The sequence below is a fragment of the Eurypyga helias genome, unplaced genomic scaffold (genome assembly GCF_000690775.1).
Source record: "Eurypyga helias isolate BGI_N326 unplaced genomic scaffold, ASM69077v1 scaffold181, whole genome shotgun sequence".
Taxonomy (NCBI): Eukaryota; Metazoa; Chordata; class Aves; order Eurypygiformes; family Eurypygidae; genus Eurypyga; species Eurypyga helias.
Window position 1 is genome coordinate 16,616 of NW_010231232.1, and position 25,061 is coordinate 41,676.

Sequence of the window (25,061 nt, forward strand, 5' to 3'; positions counted from 1 at the left end):
AGGTCTGTAATTTAACACCGAAGAAGAATGCTTTTGGCATATAATGTTCCAGTTGAAATATACTTTAGGTAGTAAAAAATAAACCCAAAACTTTCTTGTGCCTTAATGACAATGCTACCTGCTGCTAGCCAGCTTGCAGTATGGTAGATCTTAATGTATGTTGGAAGAATCAAGTCCTTCTTTGGTGTTCCCACTGAGCTCATAGAAATGCCCTGAGCTGCTGTATCCTTTGTCAAGGAGCAGGCTAAATTAAATGATTCACTACAGTTTTTCCTTAATTTCTGTAATGACAAGCTATTTCTTGCCTTTGTGTTTGAGATTTAATTCAGGAGCCATTTTTAAACATTAGATGCAGCTCATATTGCAATTAATGTAATATTTGTAGTGAAAATTTAATTTAAAGAAATAGAATTGTTTTGGTTGTGGGTTTTTGTTTTCCCCCCCCTCCCCCCGTTGCATTTACCTTGGTCAGTTCTTTACACACAGACAGCTCTCCTGTTTTAGTCAGGTGTATCTGGAAATTATCTGTATGTTTTGTTGTGTTAAGAAATTTCCCCACTATGCCCAAACATCCCTTACGCAGTTCGGTTCTACTGTTACGGCTGAACACAGCTAGACTGTCTTAAGTTTCAGAAGCAGTTGTATAAACTGGATTTAATGTACTTTTGGGGACAACTTTGTTGCACTGCTGATTGTAACTCTGGCCCTAAATTTTCAGAAATTGCTTGTGGTTTGTGTACCTTAAAACAATGTGAGAGCAATATAAGCTGTTGTTTTGGTAAACTGGATGTGCTAACGGAATGGTTGGAATGCTTTCACTTCAGATCCTAGTTGATTAAAAGCACATATTTAGAAATTGTATGTTTATATTTTTTGTAGTTAAAGGTGCTCCTCGAAACTTAAGGATAACAGATGAAACGACTGACAGCTTTGTAGTTGGCTGGACTCCAGCTCCAGGAAATGTCCTACGGTACAGGCTTGTATATAGACCACTTACTGGAGGAGAAAGGAGACAAGTGACTGTCTCAGCAAATGAAAGATCAACTACGCTGCAGAATTTGATCCAAGATACAAGATATGAAGTGTCTGTTATTCCTGAGTATCAGTCTGGGCCTGGGAATTCTCTGAATGGATATGCAAAAACTGATGAAGGTACATGATCAGTGCTGTGAATGTAGTAAGCTTGAGATCTTGCTACATGCTGACGTAGTCACACTGAAAAGAGAATAACCTATATTGGCCATATATATTATCCCAGATGAACAGGGAATTAAAAATTACTCAAGCCTAGTTGAGAGGTAACTTTAGACAATATAATTTATCAAAATTGTAACATTTCATTTTAAAATATAGTTTGTTGAATCTGCAACACCTAGTATGGCAAGGTAACTTGGGTGAAGAATCTACCTATATGTTTAATTGTCCTCATGATTCTTCATATTGTCACTGGTATAAATTATATTTCCTTTCAGCTAATTCAGACCCTGTTTGCATTGTGTTCTGAATAGCTAGCAATGAAAGAATGAAGCATTTGATGTACTGAAGTTATCACTGTACCCTTAACTTGTACAAAAATGTATGATCCTTTAAAAAGCATCATGTCTTATTAAACAAAATCTGAAGAGTACAGAGACAGTATGTATGTCCTGATCACTGGTGAAACTTCACTGAGATTTTAAATCTTAGAAACGTGAGAAAATAGCATCAAAAAGAACTCTGTAGGAAGCCATAATGTGTTAATTTCACATTTAATCGGTGATCTTTGACTTGATTCTGTAGACAATGACTTTGACATGGATCTTGGTATGTTGAAACTGAACATATATTCAGGTGCTAGTATGTACAAGTGTTCCAGGACTGTGCCTGCCTTAATAGAAAAAAATAGGAGCAAAAATAACTTTATTGGGCATTTTTGCATAAGGAGGTTGGAGATGTGATTATACAATCCTGATTATAGTAAAGGTATACTGTCACATTGTTAGTGCAGGCTATTCAGGTATTATTTTTTGCAGCATTAAGTCCTACTTTGGGGTAACCTAAAAAATAAACCTAGAAATGAAGCTTGCTTCAACTTGCTTTTACCATCTTTTGACATGTGCAGTCCGAGGAAATCCAAGAAATTTGAGAGTTTCTGATGCTACAACATCAACAATGAAGCTGACTTGGGATGCTGCTCCTGGCAAAGTGCAGCAGTACTTTATAACATACACTCCAGTCGCAGGAGGTGAAACTAAAGAAGTGACTGTGAAAGGCGACACTACCGCTAAAGTGCTGAAAGGCTTGGACCAAGCCACTAGGTACGCATTGACTGTGTCTGCCTTGTATGCCTCCGGAGCCGGAGAGGCCCTTTCTGGAGAGGGAGAAACACTGGAAGGTAATGATTCATTGTTTCTGTATGGTTGTTCATTTATTTGACTGATGTTTAAGGTGTCTTAAAGTGTGCTGTCTTCCTGAGTTTTCTGTAGAAGTAAATATGTGAATAAAAACCAGGCATAAAGACATTCTCCTGCCTCGCAGGGATTTTCCAAATCTACTGTACATCAGAGAAAGCAGTGGGGTCAATTCACTGGTTGTGGAGGAGGCTCTGGGTCTCTTGAAAAAACATTGCCTGAAGCACCAACAGTAACTGACTGTACGTCCACACCAGCTTTAGTAAAATATTGTGTTATAACTCTCAACTTCTGAACAGCTTTAGTGGCAGATTATTCTTAACGTAACAGGTTTAGTTAATGGTGTTAAAGTATCTCATCCATTTGAATATTTGCAGGGTTTCTACTCTACTGAGACTGAAAGATGTTCAGGGGCCATTTTAGCATTAGAGAAATAACATCTAGTCTAGGCATAGGTATAATGAATCATATCCTGTTTTTAACTAATGGGCGAAAGAACCTGAGCTGAGCATTAACAGAATGCTGGCAAAAGTGTAAGTTGGAGCCAAATACTTTCTTATAAGGAGGTGTGGCAGCTCTCACTGCCTTCGAGCGGAGAATTTCTCAGACTTGCTCTTTGTGAGCATTCTCGGTGTCATCTGTTAATTGTCAGAGGATAGGGAAAGCTGCCTCCTAGGCCATGAAAGGAAGTGTGACTGTGCTCTGTGCTGACCAGGTATGTATTACTAAAGTCTGGCACTGCAGCTGTGTAGGCACGGCACTTGAAAACATCTTACAGTTGAATTATGTGGAATTAAAACTTGTGCATTGGCTCTGATGGACTTGGCTATCAGTTTCTCCAACAGTTTAAGTTTTGTTTATGACATAGATTAGGAAACAAACCAGAAAAACTTTTAAAATAGGAAACCATGAAAAAAAAAATCAGTTCCAATAATTCACCAGTGTGCTGAATTCATCCCACTAAAATTTAGGCACTTATTTGAACACTGCAGTTTGCAGTCTGGACTCTTTTGGATTCTTCTGTCATTAGTGAAGAATGGACAGAAGGAAGGTAGTCCATCTGAGATCTCATTTTTCCTTCAAAGGAACAATTCTCTGTCCATTGACTATAGAAGGAACAACTGAGAGCTAGGCACCAACCCCCTGCTTGCCCCACTACCTGAGTCTCAGACTTAAATCTCAGATGATCCAATCCACCTACTTTCCTAGGTAGCTGCACCCTGTCTCAGTGTATCAAGTACCTTGCAATTCATGCTGAAAGTTCCCCAGCTCCCTCACTTTCACTACCTGTGCAAGATCCAAAATGCTCCTTTTGTAGGGGAAAAGAACCTGTCTCATGCCCAGAACACTGCTGAGATGCAGGTAAAGGAGAACAGGATGCTGTATTCTGCCCATATCCTCCAGAAAAGCCAGAGGTGATCAGGACTTAGTGACTCCCCTGTTGGTGGTGTCACTTCCTCTTGTATAGTATTCTACTAGGTCTAACACGTTTTTTGTGGAGGAAAGAGGGAACATGGAGATGTAGGCCTTTGTCCTAGGAGAGTTTGAATTTACATGTCCACATCCCAGCAGATTCACAAGACTGAGCAAGAGTCTCCATTACTCTTTCTGTTGAACCTGACCAACTGTACATCCAGGAATGCAAATTTCACTCTCAGAACAAGAGACTGGATCCCAAGTGGACAGAGGAGCCTGACATCTCTGTTTTTTATTCTGTGCTGTCAGTGGAGAGAGGAAAGCTTCGGTCTTCCTTTGTAAATCTTGAGAGGTCTCTGGCTTCCTGTTAAACAGACTGAATTGTCCACTTCCTTACATAGATGCCTCAAATTTTAGTGGGGGATTGACCAAGTAAACTGTTTACATTTGATGGAAAGGGTATCATTGAGTATTTTTGTAATAAACCCATGAGAGACCCTTTATTAACATGGAGCTCTGGAGAGATCAAGTGTGTTTCAAATTCATAAAATAAGCTTAGCTTTTTACCCCATCATGAAACTTGAGCAATAGAAAAATCTTTTAAGGCATTGCCTAGAGCTCCAGTCAGAACTCATTCTAAATAGAGAGCAGTGAATGAATTGCAGCAGAATTGAAAAGACAGAGTCATCAGAAAACCAGATTTCAGCCTCAGATAGAGACTCTGTTGTCCTTTCAGTGCTCCCACCCACAGGAGGGCTCTGATTCTGATCTGTACTTTCTGCAGTGATAAATCGTCAATAAGAAGTCAAAGAATTTAAAAGGATAGTTGACTAGAGCTCAGGAATGGGTCTGTATGCAACCAGATGGAGTTTAAAATGGATGTTGCACTTAAAAGGACACAGAAGCATTCCTGTAAGAGGTTTTAACTCCAAGCGACGGAGTTAAAAACTTATATTAAAAATTCTGTGACAGGTTTTGTCTTGCGACAAATAGGAGCAAATGAGCACCCTGTCACATAACTGAATTACTTTTTATTCAGTTCTTCAGCTGGGAGAAGACCAAATTAAAAATTACTTTTATCATTTTGACAGACATAGCTTTGTGAGTCAAATGCATATCCTTTGAAGATTCAGTTGGACTTGAAAATCCTATCAGGGTTCACTCCAGAAAACATTACTCTTTGCATTAAAGCTGCCTATTAAAGTTTTCTTGGTTAGATAAAATGTTAGTAAGAGTATATACAGATGTCAGTCATTATTGGGTGATCAAAGGTAAAGAATAGAACACAAATTTCTGTTTTCGTGACAGTGGAGGCCTAAATCGTGATGGTTCCTTCTGAAAAATCCACCATGTATTTCAGTAATCAGCATATCTGCAGTTTCATGGGGTAGTAAAAATACTTGAATTAGGCCAACACTCTTTGGACATGGTCCATAGATATTTTAAAAGACTCTCTGAGTAGTGGTGTGAAAGGTTCTCAGAATATCTGTTGAACTACATATAAGACATTATTTCACTGTAAGGTACTGTCTTTTATCCTCATTGAAGGATAAAAGAAAAAACTTTTGAGGAAAAATGGGCAATTAAGAATAAAAGGGTTGCAATTTTGGAACTGAAAGGTAACATTCAAACTTCAAAGCTTAGTATAGAAGTTTACTTGAAAAAAGAAGTCATGCTTGTTTGTGAAGCTGAAATAAATGTGGTTGGACTCGGCTGAAAAGTTGCACAGGTCAGTGAAATGAATATTTGACTAACTATTAGCTGAAATAACTTGTCTGACTGAGGCTGGGAATGGGACAGATCTTGACTCCTGGAGAAATAAACTTTTCAACAGTAATGACAGAAAAGCTGTGAAAGGAAGCATTAAAAAGTGTTTAGTATTTCAGTTAGTTTTTCCGTGTGCCGCGATGTTTGAGAAACAAAATTGGGCAGTGTGTGTTTTTCATTGCCAACTGCACTGAAGTACTGAACACCTAAGTATTTTCCTCTATCAGGAATCCCGGTGGGGCTTACTTGATGCCTTCACCATATGAATTCTCACCAAACCTATTCAGTCAGTGTTGCCAAAGTTGCTGGCCACTTCAGTTCATCATCATATCAAGAGCTAGGCTTGAGGATTGCCTTTCAAACTGGGACAGTTGTTAGTTTATGGTATTGATACATGGTCTAACAGAAAACAAAAGTTTGGGTGTAGTGAACATTTCAGCACTAATAGGAAAGTGAGGAAAGAAGGGGTGGATACAGTAGCTTCTCCAGCTATTGTATAGTCAAGTGGCAGGAAATCAAAAAATCCAAGCTCTCAGATGTTTATGGAATTAGTAAAATTCCATGATTACTGAGTCACTAAATGGTCCCCTGTGACTACGTGTGTAGACAAACATTCTTACTGCCTTCAGTAATGATTCATTTTGCTCTGCATGTAGTAGAGCAAATGGGCAGTTACCATATCTTGGTTGCAAGGGTAGCCTTCAGCAGAGAGACAAAACCTGGTGATTTTTTAGACTGCTCCAACATGACTTGCAAGAACATGTCTGTCCAGGCATTCATTGAAGGTCCTTCGGTTATGTATGTTATCTCCAAAGTATTTTGGAGCAGTTACAAATTGCACTTAGAAGTTTGTTCTCTTCCTGTGCTTTGCTCTGCATGGCAGTTTTTCAGTGTTTTGAAGTGGTTTGTTTGTTTCGGGATAGTCAGGAAAATCAATCCACACAAATCCAGCAATTATTCTGTGTACTTGATACCATTTGCCAGCTGGGTAAACTCTGCTGCTTTTGATTTTCTTTTTAGCTAAGTATATGCTTGCCCTTATTGTTTCTCCACCTAAAACAGAGAGGGCAAATATTCCCCCACGTAACTGTAGATAATCTCTTCTATAAACTGTTTATGTAGTTATCTGGTCGAGCCCAAAGATAAACACATGCCAGAGGATCAGAATTTTATGAACTGTTCACATACAACATGGTATAGAGAGATTAGCAAATGAGTAATCAGAAAATTACTCATTTCCGAGGGGACTGTTCCATACCATGCAGGTAATTGTTATTCAGACAGAATGGGTTTCTTTCTTTTTTGTGTTTGTGGAGTGGGAAAAGGGAAACAATTTTTTTTCCACTTTCTTGAAGTGTGCTTTTCTTCAGTAATCCAGATTTTAGAAACTTTATAGTGCTCTGATGTTTTATGCAGCCTTTTTCAGTACCTGGCTGATTTTGCCTGCAGTTATGAAGTACCATCCAGAGGTGAAAATTCTGGAGCTTTATATTGTGTATTGCATTGAACATAACTGCACGTGCAAAATATGTGCTGTAGAAAACTCTCCCTATTTATCCTCTCACTTTCAGAAGTGCACGGTGATCCATCACTAGGCAGCTTTGGTTGGAGCCCTTCTGCAAAAGTGCCATGGAAAAATTTTCCTCAGACATATTTTGCTGGCTGTGATTCCCCCCAGCTCACTCAGAGCTGTTGAAACTGCTAAAGTAAATTCAGTCAGTGCAGGCTGCCATTTGCCATGTGGTGGAACAAGACTTGTGACAACTGGGGGAGCTAAACAAATTAGCACTGATGGTTATATTCGGTGATACATAATACAGATTGAAGAACAAGCAAGGAACACTCACAGGAAAAAAAAAATGCCTTAGGGAAAAGTCTCCCTTTTATCCCCAAACACCCCAAAACAAACCGTTTGGCTTTCATGTTTGGTGGGTTTTTTTTTTTTTAATCACAGGATCTTACTCGAGTCATCATACACCAGGAATAAAATGATAAACATGGTGAGAGTGATGAGTGTAACTTTAACAGACAGCAAGCAGTTTGCGAGAGCTACTGTTTTTCTAATCTATTTTTTAATAAGAGAGGTGGTTGTAAGTCTGGCAAGAATTTGGTTTTCTGCCCAAAGGCATACTGTCAGATGAAAAGAACATACTGTACATTAGCTGCTAAATAGATTAACTTTCATAATTTGCAGTTGTTTTAAAGAGGAACAAATTCATTGCTAAAGTAAACAATCTACAGAGAAATGTTTAATCCTAATGAATGTCTGAAAAGTTTGAAAGCTGCAAATCTGTTTTATGAGTGTCCTTTTGCTGGCAGTTATATATTTTTTTCAGAACAGCTTTAAGAATATTTTGGTTACTAAGGAAAGTCGTTACACTTTTAAATCTGAACTTCAGAGAAATTTAGAAAAACAGTCTTTTTTTCAGAAGAAGATTCAGTGATCAGATTTCCATCTTGCTTGCACTGAGAAATTTCAAAGTATTTCCACTTATATCAGTGAACTTCCTAGACTAGAAACGCTGTTGGTATAAATTGACATAGTTCTTTTGAGATAGATGATAGTTAGTCTACATTAGCAGAGATGTCAACACATTTTATTTCTTACCTGTGAACACTTTAGAATAAACAGCGAAAGGTGTAGTGTATTAAATTAATGAGATAAATTTGAGAGTTAATTTCCCACTACAAAGAGAATCTTTGTTTCAGTGGTATAGGACCCAATCCTTCCATCCTGTTTGATGGGTAGCTATTTGTGCTCTAAGAATTGGGCTGTACTAAATCAACATATTAAAAGAAGGAGTTGAGATGGAGTCACTTTTCAGTTTTAAGTTCTTTTCTGTTGCATAAATTTCTTAGACCTTAGATTTGGGTATTTTGTAGGGTGGGGCTCTTTTTTGGTCAGAAAATGGATAGTACCTCTTTGATAAATAAATTATTTCTTTTGCTGTTTCTACAGTAACAAAAGAATGCTTTAGAAATGACCTCCTACAGGCAGAATAGTACAAATTCAAATGACATTTTCTTACAATGAGATTTTTAGCATATCACAGGGACTTTACGTAATGTTCAGACTGTGTAGGGCTGCTTCCGTCCTGACAGAAACAAAGACGCAGTGTCTTCAGGAGATTTAATGCCATTTCATGCATTTTTAAAATGATATATTCCAAGATTTTTGAGTCTGACATTTGAAATTGACTTTTGATAATCTGTGGAAAATTATCATAGTTTTACATAGGAAATATATGTGTCACAAAAAAAATGAACACGGGGAAGGTTGAACGAATAATAAAAAGATATTTCTAGACAGTCAAGTGTTGTGTTAATGGACTAACTTTTGGAAAAGACAGATAAAATATTAAAGGGACTGAATATGAATTCAGTTGGCTTTATGCTAGAGCAGGGACTCAGGCATGCTATAGCCAAAGTCCCCCCGTTTTGGGTCAAAACTCTCCTGGTTTGCATCTTCTCACCCTTCTGCATTCCCAGTAGCAGAAGAGCAAGAAACCTGCTCTAAGAGGGCCAGTGAGCATTACCTTTATGCAGCAAGGCCTTGGCTCTCCTCCACACTGTGCCCACAACCCCTCTCTATGCGCTCGAGGGCTGGTACTCCAAGAATAACCAATCGCTTTGTGGCTTAGAGAGAAGGATATCATCTAACCAAAGTGACTGCTTCCTCCAGTGCTGAGGAGGGTTTGACCATTAGAGTAAAACCTTAGAGGGATTCTGCTACCATCTCATCTGATGCGTGCACTTAATCCTTGGCTGCAGCGACCTAGCCTGCTGACTTCATTAGGATACTCCTGACATATCCCATCGTAAGCAAGGCAGGTAAAGGCCGTAAAATTTTGGTATATGCTTCTACAAGAGGAGGCTTATTTAGTTGATTCTGACCTTTTAGGATGCTGGCTTAGATCAATCCTATGCTTAACTTAAATGAAACATGGCTCTGCATGAAATTTATCACTGCTGGTTGATTTTGAAAGCTGGTTTTAAGAACACATGCAGATTTAAACTTTGGGCCCAAACTGCATGTGCAACTCCCACTGAAGTCAGATGGAGTTGTGTAAATGTTCCTGAGGGCAAAGACCATTTGAATAAGGCCATTTGATTTTTATGAATGTCAACATTTTAATTTTAGCTGATTCACAGTCTTGTGTTCAGTAACAACAGTGAATGCTTGAGAGCTATGGGAAATGAGCCAAGTGGACACAGGGAAACTGCTTTAATGTTATATTGTCTCTGGCATACTACAGTGGAAAAAATTAGTATGGAAACTGGACATTGCTGAAGTCCAGAACTGGGTGTAAAAACACCTGACAAAGTTAGGAAGTTCATTTGTGAGAGCGTATTTACACTCGGTCCTGGTACAGATGCAGATGGGACTGTAGGCAGACCAGCTCTGAGCTAGACTGCTGAGGAGAATCCAACAGCCTGAAACTGGTGACTGGCTTGCTTGCCTAGGCAGGGGGTTGACCTGTCTGTGCAAGCACTTTGTCTTACTGTGTACATATTCACCATGACTTAGAGCTGTGCTTACATCAGCTGGTTTGGTGCACCATCATAGGACCTAATGCCTGTTAGGGAATAATTTTCAAAGAACAACTGCTCCCTCACTTGCTGGTGACTTGGGAGCTGTATGAACTGATGAACATACTTCAGCTGCCATCTCAAGTCAAGAAAAAGCAGGAGTCTTTTGACAACTACTTCTGAGACAGCCAGCCAGTACTTTTCTTTTTTACAGTGTGCATTATCTTTCCATGCTCCCTATCCATCCTGTTTAAACAAGCAGGCAAGAAGCAGGTATAGCCAAGAACACTAGTCTCACATTAGCCTCTGCTTTTTACTGCTCACAGTTCTCTTAGGTTTTAATAATTTTTTTTTTTTTTTTTTTTACTTCTAAGGTAATGTGAAACAAAATCTCATTTTCAAGGGAGATGAAATCTACCTACCAGCTGGGGTAATGGTCTGTTCATGGTTTGCTTAACAGCATGGGTGACATCTGTGCTTAACACTGGAAATAGTAGATGTACAACAAGCACTTCTGAATGCGTGAAAAGAAGGGCAGAATGACTACAGTTGTACTGAGCAATGTAACTAGGTATTTTGTTTTGATCCAAGGAAGAAACATTTCATGGATCTCATTGTACTTTTGCTAGTGACTGCATTATACCAGTGTTATTGTGGAGCATAAATATGTTTCTTGCCTAAGAGTGTGGCATCTTAGATAATATTTGATGGAATCCTAATAATTTAAGACTAAGAGTTGGACTGCATCTTAAACACAGGTGTTCCCCTAATACAAAAACTCTTGTGGAGATCCAGTAAAGCAGAAAAAAGCTGTGAGTGAACTTCCACCTCACACATGAGGTGCAAATCAAGTTAGTGTGTTATGTTAAAGAAATGTTCTCGGTTGCAGTGTAACATATAAAAAGTCTAATTTCCCTTAGGAGGTTAGTTGTCTTGTCAGCAGTTTCCAACTATTTGAAGTAAAAATTTTCCACTTAGTTCCAGTGGTTTGGTAGGAGCCCCAGCCTCTTTCCTCTCCTACCTTGCCTTATAAAAAAGACATTTAGTTCCAAAGGATATTTTGTTCAGAACCAACATATTACAGTAACTGGTGTTCATTACAATCCATTCCAAACAAATTATTTTCCTCTGTTATTTAATGACCTCAGTAATGACTTAATCAATAACGGTTTTAAATACGCAGTTATTTTTGCAGTGTTTCCAACATATATCATTAGCTGTAGTGTCCAAGAGTAGACTTGCAAAAAATTGTGCTGTGGTAGCAGATACTTTAATACTGAAATCATGTTGTGGCAGAGCCATGTTTTAAAGTAGCCAAAATAAAGTGACTTGTATATTTATATTGCATTAAAATATGGAAAGAAAGGTTTTTATTGTGAGACATCTGTGCATTCTATCAAGTTAGGTTTTCCATATTTTTTCCATTTGGATTGCCTTAATATTTTTTTTATTGTATGAAAAAGCCAAGATTTGGGAGTAGAAGCTTAAGAGCAGACAGAAAAATTGGTGTAATTTACTTTTGAAGGCAAGTCTTTTTTTCAGGCTTCCAGGAAAATTGGTCTTTGGAGTTTAGGTTCTGCCCTGGCTTTCATTTAATACAGTCACTGAATTCGGTGGGACTTCATGAAGCATGAGCTGAATTAGGCCTTTTCACTATAACTTTTTCACTGTATTACAACTTCTGTTGTTGTGAAATGATAAACAAGTGAACTTTACAAAAATCTCTTTATCTTAACCTTTTTTATGATGAGAAGATGCCATAAATTTTCATGATTCATGATTTATATTGTTAGGCTAAAAATTGGTTTGAAGATTAAAATTGTAAGAACTTATGCAGACTTAGGATGTAAAAAGTGTTGTCTGCAGAAAATCATGATGAGATGTCCCAAGACTGAATTAAAATCAGAAAAACACCCACAACACAAAGGAATTCTATTATATGCTTTATTAGCTGTATTTGAGAATCAGCTTTGTGATTAGAGTAGTATCCTCTGGTTCTGTGATCTGTGTAGTTGATGAATCTTTGTTATACTGCAAGTATGTTTTCAGATAGGTTGTGAGGGGTTGGAAATAGATGATCTGTAAGGTCCCTTCCAACCTAAACTGTGATTCTGTGATTCTATGACATGAATTTCCATTTTATTAAGCCAGCTGAGATACACTGGCTCGGTTTTAATTGTTATGCTGGTAATGACATATTTCCAAAATGAGGCTTTCTACAGGTAGTCCTGTTTGCTCCAGTGGGGTTATGTTTGCAGATGTTGCAGATTTGTGGTGGAAGGGAAAGACAAATGGATATGAAAAGTGAAAACACAGTATATGACTTTGAGCAACTTGTTGCATAGTCTTTGACTGAAACTGCTTCAGGCTTCTGAAAAAAAGTGAGGTCTATTCTTGCAATGAGCCTAAGCAGTGGAAATTGGATAGATACTGAATTTCTCTGTGTTCAAAGAACTTTGAATCTGGTCCTGTGGCTGCTGTGCTATGATATAAGGATATATTTTTATCAGCGCAGATAAAACTTAACTGTGATGCCATGAGGCCACCTCAAGTGTTTAAGTCCTCTTGCTAGGCAGTCTCTCAGGAATGTCCTGTACAGTGAGAAAGGCCACAGAGAACACACACCAAAGAATCGAGCGCCTCTGTGCATATGTGGATCTGGTTTTGTAGATTCCTTTTGCAGGTTTTGCTACAGTGAGGCCATTGCAGTAAACCCACCAGTCAGCGCTCCTTTCCTGCAGTCAAAAGCCAGCCACTGCAATAGGAAAGTTGAACATATGTTCTAAACGTATGTTAAACATTAAACAGAGGCGTTCCTTTCACTGCACCACTTTAGACCACTGAGCTCCATTCTTAAGCAGTGTAATTAGTCTGGCGTGTTAGGTGAGACTCACGATTCCGGCTGACAACTGGATTTCGCAGACTAATGGGCTGTTTCCTTTGTTCCAAGCTGGCTGGAACAAATTACAGGGAGGAAAGAGGTACAAGTCTTATGAGTGGAAAGATGGAGACTGTTTTCTACTGTAACTGTGGCATAAAGTAAACACACTGCAAATTAGTTGTAAATATAAAATTAAATAGCTGATAGATCTGGTAAGTGGTAGTCTGGAAGAATAGAATAGTGCTATTAATAAGAAGATAAGGTTGTCAGAGCACGGACAATTTGACTCAGGTAAAAGTTTTCTTTATTGAACCCCAGGAAAAATTTACACACATGAGGATGAAGATGAATGAATGAAATAAAATTATTTACTTGAGACTTAAAACCTACCTAAATGGGCTGCACCACATTTAAGCACAGGCTTCATTCCAGGTCTTTGATTAACGTAATTTTTATTTTACATATTCTAAAGCATACCTGCTAATTATCTTGCATCATAAGGGATAGGATTGTTCATAGTCTAAAGTTAGCTTTAAGCATTTTGTTGAAAAACCCATCAATTTTCTCTTGGACCTACAAATGTATGATATTTAAACTAATATTGACGGGAAAAAATTGATTTTGCTCTTGTGATCACTTTACTTTTGCATTTGTACTTTGCTAACTTCTGCTATTTGTATTTTAGAGACAATTTGCTGTTTTCTTTCTTGCAGAACGTGGTTCACCACGTAATTTGGTTACCACAGACATAACTGACACTACAGTTGGGTTATCATGGACACCAGCTCCAGGAGCAGTTAATAATTATAGGATAGTATGGAAATCACTTTATGATGATACAATGGGAGAGAAGAGAGTCCCTGGAAATACAGTGGATGCTGTGCTAGAGGGCTTGGAGCCGGAGACTAAATACAGGATTTCAGTATACGCAACTTACAGAAGTGGAGATGGAGACCCAGTAGAAGGAGAGGCTTTTACTGATGGTGAGCATAGTACAACATTAACAACATTTGTAACATTCTGTTCCTGATGGAATTATCATATTAAAATGAAAATGGACCTTACTTTTCATCACCTTTTTTTTCCTGAGTATTCTCTGCAAACCAAAAAGCTACCTCAGATCAGTCAATTCCGGCTTTTTATTTGACCATTAATGAAAAAGAGAATCTCTTCTACGTCACGTAGGTTTGGATTTGGCAAGAATTACTTCCAACTTCAGATGTGATTTTGTCTGCAAATTACTATGAAGCCAGTGTTTCATAGGTTTAGTGTGACTGCTGGAGATCAGGTGGAATAAATGTTGTGGATGTAGAAAGAGGAAAGGTGGGATAAATTCCCTCAGAATCAATGAATTTCCTTTCCGAGCTATTGCCTTTTGCAGTCTTTGCAGTCCCCAAACTGAGGCTTGCTGGGTAATTTTGATTTTTGTTTGTTTGGTTTTTTTTACCTTTCCTGAGGCTCATCTTTTTTTCTTATTTGATGAACATTATCTAGTGTTAACCAAAACAGGCTCAAGCCCCTTCTGCAGTGTAGGCAACATAAAAAACACTGAGAGGCCAGGGATAGGTTGTTGCTTTATAGCAAGAACTGGCAAGTAGAGGAGCCAGAATGAAGGAAGGGATGCCCTGGATCAGCCTTGGTGTTTCTGTTGTTTTCCTGAAGGGGCCCTGTGAAGATGAAGCCTGAAGAAATGCTCTGGGGAAGCATCATGTGTGTTTACATGTTCTTGTACTCTTTCCTAAGCATCTGTTTTGACTACTGTTGGAGACAGGCTGATGAACTACTTCAACCTTTGGCCTTGACCCAGTGTAGTTGCTCTTAAGGTCTTGCGAGAGTAGTTATTGTTGCCACTGGTAAGAGCTGACTCCCCAGAGTCAAAGCAGTCTGCTGTCCCACGTTGCCAGGCCTCACAATAGGCTCAGGCCTGAGACTTACTAACGTTGCATCTTTCTGGTACAAACACAGAAATTGTCAGTTCCTAGGACTGGGAAAGGATACTGTAGCCTGCAAAGCCTACTTTATGTGTGATGAAATAATGACTAATCCTAGCATGCCAAGAAGGTTCTGTTTTGCCAAAACCTAGATGGCTTATTCCGTCTGACAGCCAGCGCTACATACCTTTCAGTTCACTTCAGATCATTTGTAACATTTGCACAGTCTGGAAAATATCTCTTAGAAGCCGAATGCTGCAATTCATAGAGAATATGCTTTAATACTCCATGTGCTTATTTCAGCACATACACTATCCTGCAAATAGTGGTGCGTGATTTTCCAAGCATTTGGAAAGTCACTCACCACTATTTACAGGATAGTTTGTATGGAGCCGTCAGACTAGGCATTTACCAGTACCTTATCAGATCTGTAAACTTGAAACAGAAAATCATAACTCTGTAGGACATTGTGTTGATAAAAAAAAATGGTCTTATATTTTATCACTTTTATTTGAGAGTTCTGAATTCAATATTTAACAGATTACTAAAAACGTGACTAAATAAAACTGCCAATTATGCTGTGTCATCGTGTAATTTATACTTCCCTCTGTTCTTCTCTGTAGTGGAAAGCACACTTACACTTGTTTAATCAATTACAATTACAAAATAATTTAACAATGGCCTGTGAGATTCTGTTTTCCCCACAATCAAATACTGTAATTTTAAGGAGGGCAATTTTTTTTTTTTTAATAATTCAGAATTAATTTTGTAGGCATGCATGTGAATATATCTTTATGTGACAAAGTAAACATTTGTCCGTATTTTTACACTGAAAAGTGTCACCAAATGCCAGGACTGTGACAGTAGACAATGAGACAGAAAATACAATGAGAGTTACATGGCAGCCTTCACCCGGGAAAGTCTTGTCTTACCGTGTCTACTACCGACCACGCAGTGGAGGAAGACAGATGTTTGGAAGAGTAAATGCTCCTGCTACAAGCATAGTGTTAAAGCGACTTAAGCCACGAACTACATATGACCTCAGTGTTGTTCCAATTTATGATTTTGGACAAGGAAAATCAAGAAAAGCAGAAGGAACAACAGGTATGTATCACAAACTTGTTCAGGATTTGATGATTGAAGTTTTGTGCTTAAAATTAATAATCGTGACATAAAAAATTTTGGTCGTGTCTGCCAAGATCATGAATTAATAGGCGAATTTGAAGAAAATGTTAGAGGTTGATTAGAAATTTTGATTTGTTGGAAACTTCACTATGGCATAGCCTGAGCACAGTTTTTCTCTGTTGATATTAGGGTGTAAATATGGTGTAAAATCTGGTTGAAAATACTGGACTTGTTTTGAAACACTGTCATCAGAAGTCAAAACAAGGTTTTTTGTGAGGAAGACAGTATATCAACAGATTATTTATCAACTTGTCAGTTGTTTCATAATTTGCCTTTTGGTTGTGGGAATTGATTAAATAGCTACCCAGCATCCTGTTACTTAGATTTGACTTCTTTGGTTACCGTATTTTCTGTGGAAAACCTGAGGTAATAAAAAGGGCAGTAGATGATTTTAAAGAGTCATCAGTGGAAGTCTGACCTCAGAGACCACAGTGTTTTGGACAAGCTGTCTTCATTCTCAAGAGCTGAAACTCTAAAACGTTTAACAAAGTTAAAGTCCTGGTGAGGGGATTTTTGCAGTAAAAGCAAAACTCGTTTTCTACTCTGCCCCTAGTATGCATCTGGTGCTGTTTTTAATTTACTAAGGAAATATTCTTTTGATATCCAGATCAAATCAACTAGATTTAGAGTCAGTTTTCTGCTTCCATAGGTAGAGACCTATTACCAAAAGAGAGTTTCTTTCAGGATGTTTCTGCCCATGTAGTACTAGTGCCATTCACTGAGGTACACTGTAAATACTCCATGCCATTCTCTGTCCATTGAACATATATCACATTGAATGATGACTGGAAGTAAGAAACAAGTCTCCTAACAGTGGAGATACCAGCACTTCAGTTACTGTAGGAAGATTTCTTTTTAAATGAAAATGTGGTTGATGTAAACGAGTCATGAAAAATTGATTGGCTCTTGACCAACATCTAGTTTTTCAACCTTGAAAATTATACTGAGATAAATCTCAGATTATACAGATGCTTTCGATTTTTTGACCTGTTCCTCTTTATACAGATATGCCTCTGTGCTTTCAGTGTAAATAATTGTGGTGGTAATCACTCTTGGGAAGCAAGTGGAGTCTGAATGATTTTATTAGTTGAAGCTATTGTGATAATTCAGGGAGGAGTGTCATGGGAGATGAGACAGAGATGCTGTGTTTTCCCTTGTGAGTGTATCTACTGTTTCTCAGCAGAATTCATAATCTGAGGACACTTGTGATTGTTCAGCTATAGTTACACAATTGAGTAGGCACAGGGATAATACAAACCCTTCCCCCCCTGCCCCCCTCCACTTTTTCACTCCAAAGCTACAGTGGTGACTTTCTTTTTACTGTAAATTCCATTTTTACAACTTTGACATTACACTGCTGCAATATTTTCTACGAATGCACTTCAGATTTACACAAAAGCAAAAGTAATGCAGAAGCTAGCAGCAGGGTGGTTAACCATTCTGCCTGTGAGTCCTGACCTGCACTGGGTAGCCGTTTAGTTTTTGGAGGAAGTTGCTCTTGACCTAAAAACCTCAAGCTGTTTGGTTGGCACTCCTCTGAAGAATCATTTTTTGACACACTGCCACAGCTGTGGTTGGTGAAATTGCTTGAGCTGCCAGGCCCTGAGCCTGTAAATGGAGAGGACTGTTGGCAGGATGTTTTCTATGAAAGGGTCCTTGTTTCCACCTTCTCCATGCTCTGAGCTCTGGGACACAGAACTCTGAGGAGGAAGCAGCTTGAGAAGTGATATTGGTGACTGAGTAGTGGCTGTGTGTGACTTTTGCCTGCAGTAAATTCTGATTTTTCCGGTGTTGCTTTGAAGCTGTTTACATTTCTCTCTTTTGGTCTCTACGGCTCACCTACTTGTTGCCATTTCTCTGTAATTAATAGAAGGACTGACGGTGCTTAGTTTACCTATTGTCAACATTTATTGTAAGATCAGATGGATGTTTAAGACAGGTGAGATGAATTACTATCTATTCCTCAGTCAGTTGACTGCAGAGGCTGCCTTGATAACAAACTTAGCCCACATACTATTGGTTAGATAGCTAAAATTAAGTGGTGAGTCTTACCCTTCACCTCTTGATACTTATCTTTGTGTCAAAGGAAAGGCATTAGGAGTTCAGGGCTGCCACTAATACCAGATACGCATAAGGATCTTTACATAAAAGCATGCTTGTTGATTTTTTTTTCCATGAGCAGACCTGATTGAAACCTTTTCTTCCGCCCACCCCATCCTTGCAGCCTCTCCCTTTAAACCTCCTCGAAATCTGAGAACTTCTGATTCAACTATGTCAAGTTTCCGAGTAACCTGGGAGCCAGCCCCAGGACGAGTGAAGGGATACAAAGTAACTTTCCACCCTACGGAAGATGATGGGAGTCTTGGAGAATTAATAGTGGGGCCATACGACAGCACAGTGGTATTGGAGGAGCTTAGGTATGGATAATAATTTTTTTTTCTTTTTAAAAGTAACTTTAACTCGGGGTTCTGTTTAATCATGATCTGGGATTGATATGCCTGACAAAATCTACTGTAAGTAGGAATAAGCTATGAAGGTCTTGTTATGCAGTCTCTGAAAGGCACCTGGCAGGGGTCTTTCTGAGATTATTCATTCACATCACTTGTGGTGTTGTCACAGGAACTGAAGGAGGCAAAGATGTGGACAGGGGCTGTGTGCTGCATTTCGCATATGAGAAAGCTAATGGGATATTGGAGAAAGTTGGGATTTTTAAAGTTTCCTCCCAAAAGTTTCTTACCTCATGTTTGTTAAAAAAGCTGAGTTTTGCTCTTGATTAATTTTCTCAGAAGCCTGGATTTATAAAGTAGGCTTCAGACCATGTCAAATCTGTTATGCAAATATACTAAATATATTGAAAATAGGATCTTTAAAAGTCTTAAATTATGTGAATGAAGAAGGCTATAAATTTAAAGTATAGAATCTAGAATCAGTTTGTAAATTGTTGAAACCTCATTGTTTTGTGGAAGAGCTACACTTTGGGCTTCACATTTTAGCACCTTCTTTTCCACAGAGGAATTTTTCTGTGAGAACTCATAAGCCAAGTGTCAGCATTTAGCGAGCCAAGTGACTTTGGTTACAGTACATTTGTTTAACTGTTGCAGGGCAGGAACTACCTATAAGGTAAATGTTTTTGGAATGTTTGAAGGAGGAGAGAGCAATCCCCTGGTTGGACAAGAGATGACCACCCTTTCAGATACTACCTCGGAGCCATTTTTATCTAGAGGTAAACATGATTGAATTACAGAAAAGGCGAGCTTGGCTTTTGGATAAGAAAAGGCCAAAAGTTTACCAGTGTGTCCTTGTCGTTTTTCTAATACACATAAATATTTATTTTCAGGATTCAGTGTACTCCCTACCCTGATGACATAACCCCTGGTCTGAAATGACCACTAAGTATACCCCAGTTCACAATTCTAGTCCTCTGCACCCTTTAGATGATCTTACAAAGATGATAACTCAGGCAACCCATGTTTTGCTGATTACTCAAAGCCATCTGTGTTGCATTTTCAAGCCATCCACATCTGTGTTAAATCACATAAGGTCAAATTCTTGAACAGAGATCATGGCTCGTCTACAGGGGTGTTCATGGGAGTAGAACAAGGAATTTTAAGCAGATCTGTAGCCCTTTGCTTGTCCTTATATGGTGACTTTTCCTTTTAAGACCAAGATGATATCATGAATAAAAATCTGATAGTTGTGAATGTTCCAGTGTTACTATGTATTATTTAAGTTTATGTTCAACATAGCCATTATGTAGTAATTATAATTTTTTTTTACTACAGGAGGAGGAGGTTTATTTCAGAAAAGCAATTGTTGAGTGCTTTCTAGTATCATATCCGTTTGGGAGTTTCACCCTGTCTAGCTAAACCTTCCAGTTAAAGTTTCTATGAGTGTTAGGATAACAGCTCTCTTGGTGTGGTTAATGGGCCTCTTCATGCTAAACGTTGTGCCCACCAGAGTCTCAGTTAGTATGGGATGAAAACAGTTTCAGGGCTCAGTCCTCCTTCATGTCAAGCATGAAGAAGCAAGTCTTTGCTTCTTAATAGCCAAGTATACATGTAGAATTAAAGACTTCTCTGCCATTTCAAGGTTTGCATAACCACCAGAGAGAATTTGTTGAGGACCAAGAACCTAACTGCAAAGACCTTTCAGAGTTAAATAAAGAAAAAAATGTTTCTAACAATTGACTCTATATTCTTTTCACTTAACCTCTTCGATGCCTTGTTTTCACACTGGGCTGTGTAAAAAATACCTTGTGTAACTTTATTGACAATATTTTTAGAAACTCAATTAATTGCTGTTCTGCTCAGTCTAATAAAAGAGAGTAAAACTTAAGAAAAACTACGTAACAGGCCATCAGTGACATTAGAGTAAAGCTGTAAGAAATCTGGCAGAAAAATAATTGCACCAAGAATGGTTTGTTACTTTTTATTAGGGCAGCTGTAATTTTTGTCTTCAGTGTTATATTCTTTCAGCTAATTAGTTTTACTAATGCATGGATTTGAGTCATGGTTAATGTGAAAAATGAATTTTATATCTGGGACCGTAAATGTAATAGTACTTTATTTATTAATAGGGGAAAAATATCACCCTAGGTCTGATGCCTTTGGTATAATTTTCCACGTGGGGAACTATGGTAGTTGGAAGAAAAATAAAAATCAAAATAGTTTAACTTTTATATTGTACATGAAGCTAACTTTAACTTCCATATTAGTTATGCATGCAATTTTTTTAACTAACATGGTTTTACTTAAACCATACTCCCAACTGATTTTATTGTCCTGACTAAAGACTAGATCTATATTTTCTATGCAGAAGAGGATCATGCTTTTAACCCCCAGGTACATGGAATAGTTATATTCATGAGTCTACAGTGTTGGATCAATTATGTGGAACATATATGAAATCACAATATCTTTCAACTATGATGAGTGTGGCTGATTTTTCTCAATGGGATTTCTTCCATATAAAGACCAGAAGCTCTGATGGCAGGAAGCCAGAAAATTTGCAGCTGGTAACACAATCTACAGGAAAAGAGAGAGAGCAAGGATTATTATTTTATTTTATTTTTTTTCAAATGACTTTGTGTCTTTGTGTTTTGTATAAATATTTTGTGATTTTTTCCTTGTGATAAAAACAATATGATGCTGTAATTTGTAAACTAAAGATAACTGAAATAACTTCCTACCTTCTGAGAACATTGCAGCTTTATATAAATGTTTGTTCTTGTGCCCTCTCTATTGTTTGACCTGTGTTTATGTTTGTGTATCTTCTCTAAATTGTGTTCATTCTTTTCTGTATGTGCAAACTTTTATACCACCTGTATTACTACGTCTTTTTCCCCTGAAAATTCAGAAACGCTATTTATTTGAAAGTGGTTGTAATCTATGCTATTAATTCCACTATTACATAGTTGAAAATTAAGCAGTATTTTATCTATCCATGACAGACTAAAATGTTGTGAATTTGGATAATTTGATAATGCTCACTGCCATGACAGTGGTTAGTTTAGTAGTCTTTTACAAAACCTCTGAAATCAAGTTATCAACCATCTTTAAAGGCCAAACCAGATAATGACATGACAGTAGAGAAGAGCATTGTCCTCTGTCCCTGACGTTTGCAAAGGCTTATTTATAAAAGGAAACATACATGATGAAATTTATACGGCTTTTGCCATGGAACCAGTGACTGGTGTGAATAATGTTCACAAATAGGTCATACTTGACAGAGTGCCAGCGGATAAAACTAGAGTTATTTTGAAAGTTTACTCATGACATATGTCATATAAAAGGATGGGGAAAGCAGGCTATCATGCTAAGACTGTATTTTTCTGGTTGAAAGTGATAATGCTAAGGTTATATTTTTCTGATTGACATGGCAGGGTTAGAATGTAGAACCAGAGCAGAAGCTGACATCGTGCTGCTGGTGGATGGCTCATGGAGTATTGGGCGGCCAAATTTTAAAACTATCAGGAACTTCATTGCCCGCATTGTTGAAGTTTTTGATATTGGTCCTGACAAAGTACAGATTGGTAAGTCCTCATATATTGGAGGGATAATGAGACATAACTACTACACAGCCGCGTAATAACTGAGTAATGATGACTTTTTTTCCAGGTCTTGCACAGTATAGTGGAGATCCCAGGACAGAATGGAATCTCAATGCTTACAGAACCAAACAGGCTTTGTTAGAGGCTGTGGCCAATTTACCATATAAAGGAGGCAATACTCTAACAGGTATGTCACATTGCCAGGATTTCCCTTAAGCTCCAGTAAAAATAACTCTAGTAGCTGACCCCAGCACTGTTCGGTGAGTTCAAAATTGTCCATGATGAAAGAGTCTTACAGTTCAATTTAGTATGTTTGTAGGAGAACAGGCATAGCATAAACATATAAACTCAGTGGAAGTCTAGAGAAATGCGATGGAGGAAAGGGTGAGCTTGGGTCTCTGTTGAGCATATGAGAAGCAGAAAAGGCAATTCCATGTCAAGGTTGGGATGCAGACAAGGTGAGGATCCTGAAGGGAGGCTAGAGAAGATCAGTTAGGAGAGTGATGCATAAAAGTTAAGAGATTAGAGACTTTGAAAGGGCTGAAATCGTATCAGTTTCAGCTGAAATCGTATCAGGAAATAGTTTATAGTGATGATTGCAATCTTTTTATGACGGTAGGAATGGCCTTGGATTTCATCTTAAAAAACAACTTCAAGCAAGACGCAGGCTTAAGGCCCAGAGCTCGCAAAATTGGTGTTCTCATCACTGATGGCAAATCACAAGATGATGTAGTCACCCCTTCAAGAAGACTCAGAGATGAGGGAGTGGAACTTTATGCAATTGGTAAGTATTATATGAAGAGGTAACCTGCACCAACCCTCTCCTGCCCATCTGCTAAATGCACAGAGAAGTGGCCACATACATAAGTACCTAAAAGGATATCCAGAGGATGTGTTTAGAGACTTAAGTTTATGGCATTATTTTTCATGGCCAGCATTCTTACAAGTTTTGTTTTCATGTCTTCTCTGTAAGGTATTAAAAATGCAGATGAAAATGAATTAAAGCAGATTGCAACGGATCCAGATGACATCCATGCTTACAACGTTGCCGATTTCTCCTTCCTGGCGAGCATTGTTGATGATGTAACTACAAATCTGTGTAATAGTGTGAAAGGTCCAGGTACATCACATTTTCAGTCTAATTCATGATTTTTCCATTTACGTGCTTGTACTGCTTATTCCTTTTTATTACTTATTGGGAACGCTGTGTAGCCCTGGGCTGTTTTTTCAGCTGCTGGTGCGAGGAAGTTGTGCAGACCACCTGGACTACCCTGCAGGGGTTCTTCCTTTCCTTTCGACAATGAATGTGTAATACCTAACACAGCATGACATGGCTGGATGTGCCTTCTTTTCTCCCAGAGTCAGGAAGTATGTTGCTCAATCTGTCACCTTTTTGCTCATTGTGGCAGGTTCTTTGATGGCACGCATTCAGTAAGGAAAATTTCAGCAGCCCTGCTCTTTACAAGTATTAATGTCTGACAGCCCAAAAGCAAAGCCGAGCATGGAAAAACAGTAATGTTAGATGATGGTTCTGCATTGAAACAGTGGTGTTGAATAGGAATATTAGGGAACTTATTTGGTCTTGAGACTGTGATGGTGAGCTCTCTCTTCACACAGTTGTTTTAAGAATTCCTGAGGAAACAGAAACATAAGTAAGTACCTCAGGTGTTTTTTTTTCCCTATGAAATTTTTTTTTGTCTCATGCTTTTATTCTTGATGATATAAGATAAAGTAATAGTTTTTTAATTTGCTTCCATTTGTAGGTGATTTACCACCTCCCTCTAACCTAGTTATTTCAGAAGTGACACCTCGTTCTTTCAGACTGAGATGGAGTCCACCTCCTGAAAGTGTTGATAGATACAGAGTTGAATATTACCCTACCTCTGGAGGTAGCCCTCAACAGGTTAGTACTGTATGTTCATCTCTGACGTCCATAATAACCTTGGACTTCCACATCACAGTAATGTCATTCTGAATTTTGTGCTGTGTATGGTATAACAGTAAATAAAAAAGGCTGTCAAGGTCAAGAATATCATGCCTACATAAATGATGCACAAAATCATAAGAAGCAGGAGTGTAAAGATGCCTTTGGTTGTTTCAAAATGATGAATCCAGAAGTAAAATGTATTTCTTAAAAAGAGTTGACTGGTATTTCTAGTAATTGCTTCCTGTTCATATTCTGCTGTCATATATTGGTTTAAATCAGTCTGTAATAGAAATTTTCTGAGCATACTTATGAGTAGGCTAACTGTCCTTTTAGTGCATTTTCTTGTTAGTAGAAAAAAGATGGTGGGTGATAGAGGTTGTAAGGTAGTGCTTTGATTAACGTTGTATGGTGGTACTTTGAATCTGTGCCTACGCATATCCTCCAAACTGCTTAATGCACAGGATCAAACTCATCTTGTGGTTATTCTCTAGACAGAGAGCCAGTAACTGGCAACCCTTGATTCTAGACAATCTGAGTTGCTCATCAGCCAGGCAGAGGAGTATTTAGGAGAATGAAGTTAGCATCTCTGTGTACCAAACTCCGAACTACCCGTCTCTGAATGTGGCTTTTAAATCTTAACTCAGATATGACTCATGGAGAATTTAATCTTGATAAATGATGACCTCAGGATTTGGTGTTTGATTAAGGCTGGAGCAGCAGTTCCAGTGCATGCTGACTTTACAGCTTGACTGCTTGCTGGCATTTCTGTTCCATAAGGTGTTGCTAATGCCATATGCTGCAACCATCTAAATTATCCTGGGTGTTTAAAACTTTTTTCCAAAGTGGTGACATATATCTCTAGTGCTTTCTTTTTCTTGCTGACTAATATAAAAGCGTAAAATGTGTGAAAGCAGGATGCATAGTGAGTGGTGTGATATATATCCAGCTCTATTGAAAACAAGCGTCTGTTTGAGGTTTCCCTACA

General features: G+C 38.2%; 1 protein-coding gene across 1 annotated transcript in view; it reads left to right on the top strand.

The window, feature by feature from the left end:
* Positions 1-25,061, top strand: part of COL12A1 (collagen, type XII, alpha 1) — a gene marked incomplete at its 3' end in the record, with an annotated part of 62,514 nt that overhangs the window by 16,051 nt on the left and 21,402 nt on the right. The window contains exons 11-21 of the mRNA XM_010160959.1: positions 880-1,152; positions 2,102-2,374; positions 13,698-13,967; positions 15,753-16,019; positions 18,325-18,517; positions 19,202-19,323; positions 21,982-22,131; positions 22,217-22,336; positions 22,769-22,933; positions 23,123-23,269; positions 23,913-24,052. Of these exons, the coding sequence (XP_010159261.1) occupies positions 880-1,152; positions 2,102-2,374; positions 13,698-13,967; positions 15,753-16,019; positions 18,325-18,517; positions 19,202-19,323; positions 21,982-22,131; positions 22,217-22,336; positions 22,769-22,933; positions 23,123-23,269; positions 23,913-24,052 (2,120 nt within the window). The remainder of the gene's footprint in view (positions 1-879; positions 1,153-2,101; positions 2,375-13,697; positions 13,968-15,752; positions 16,020-18,324; positions 18,518-19,201; positions 19,324-21,981; positions 22,132-22,216; positions 22,337-22,768; positions 22,934-23,122; positions 23,270-23,912; positions 24,053-25,061) is intronic.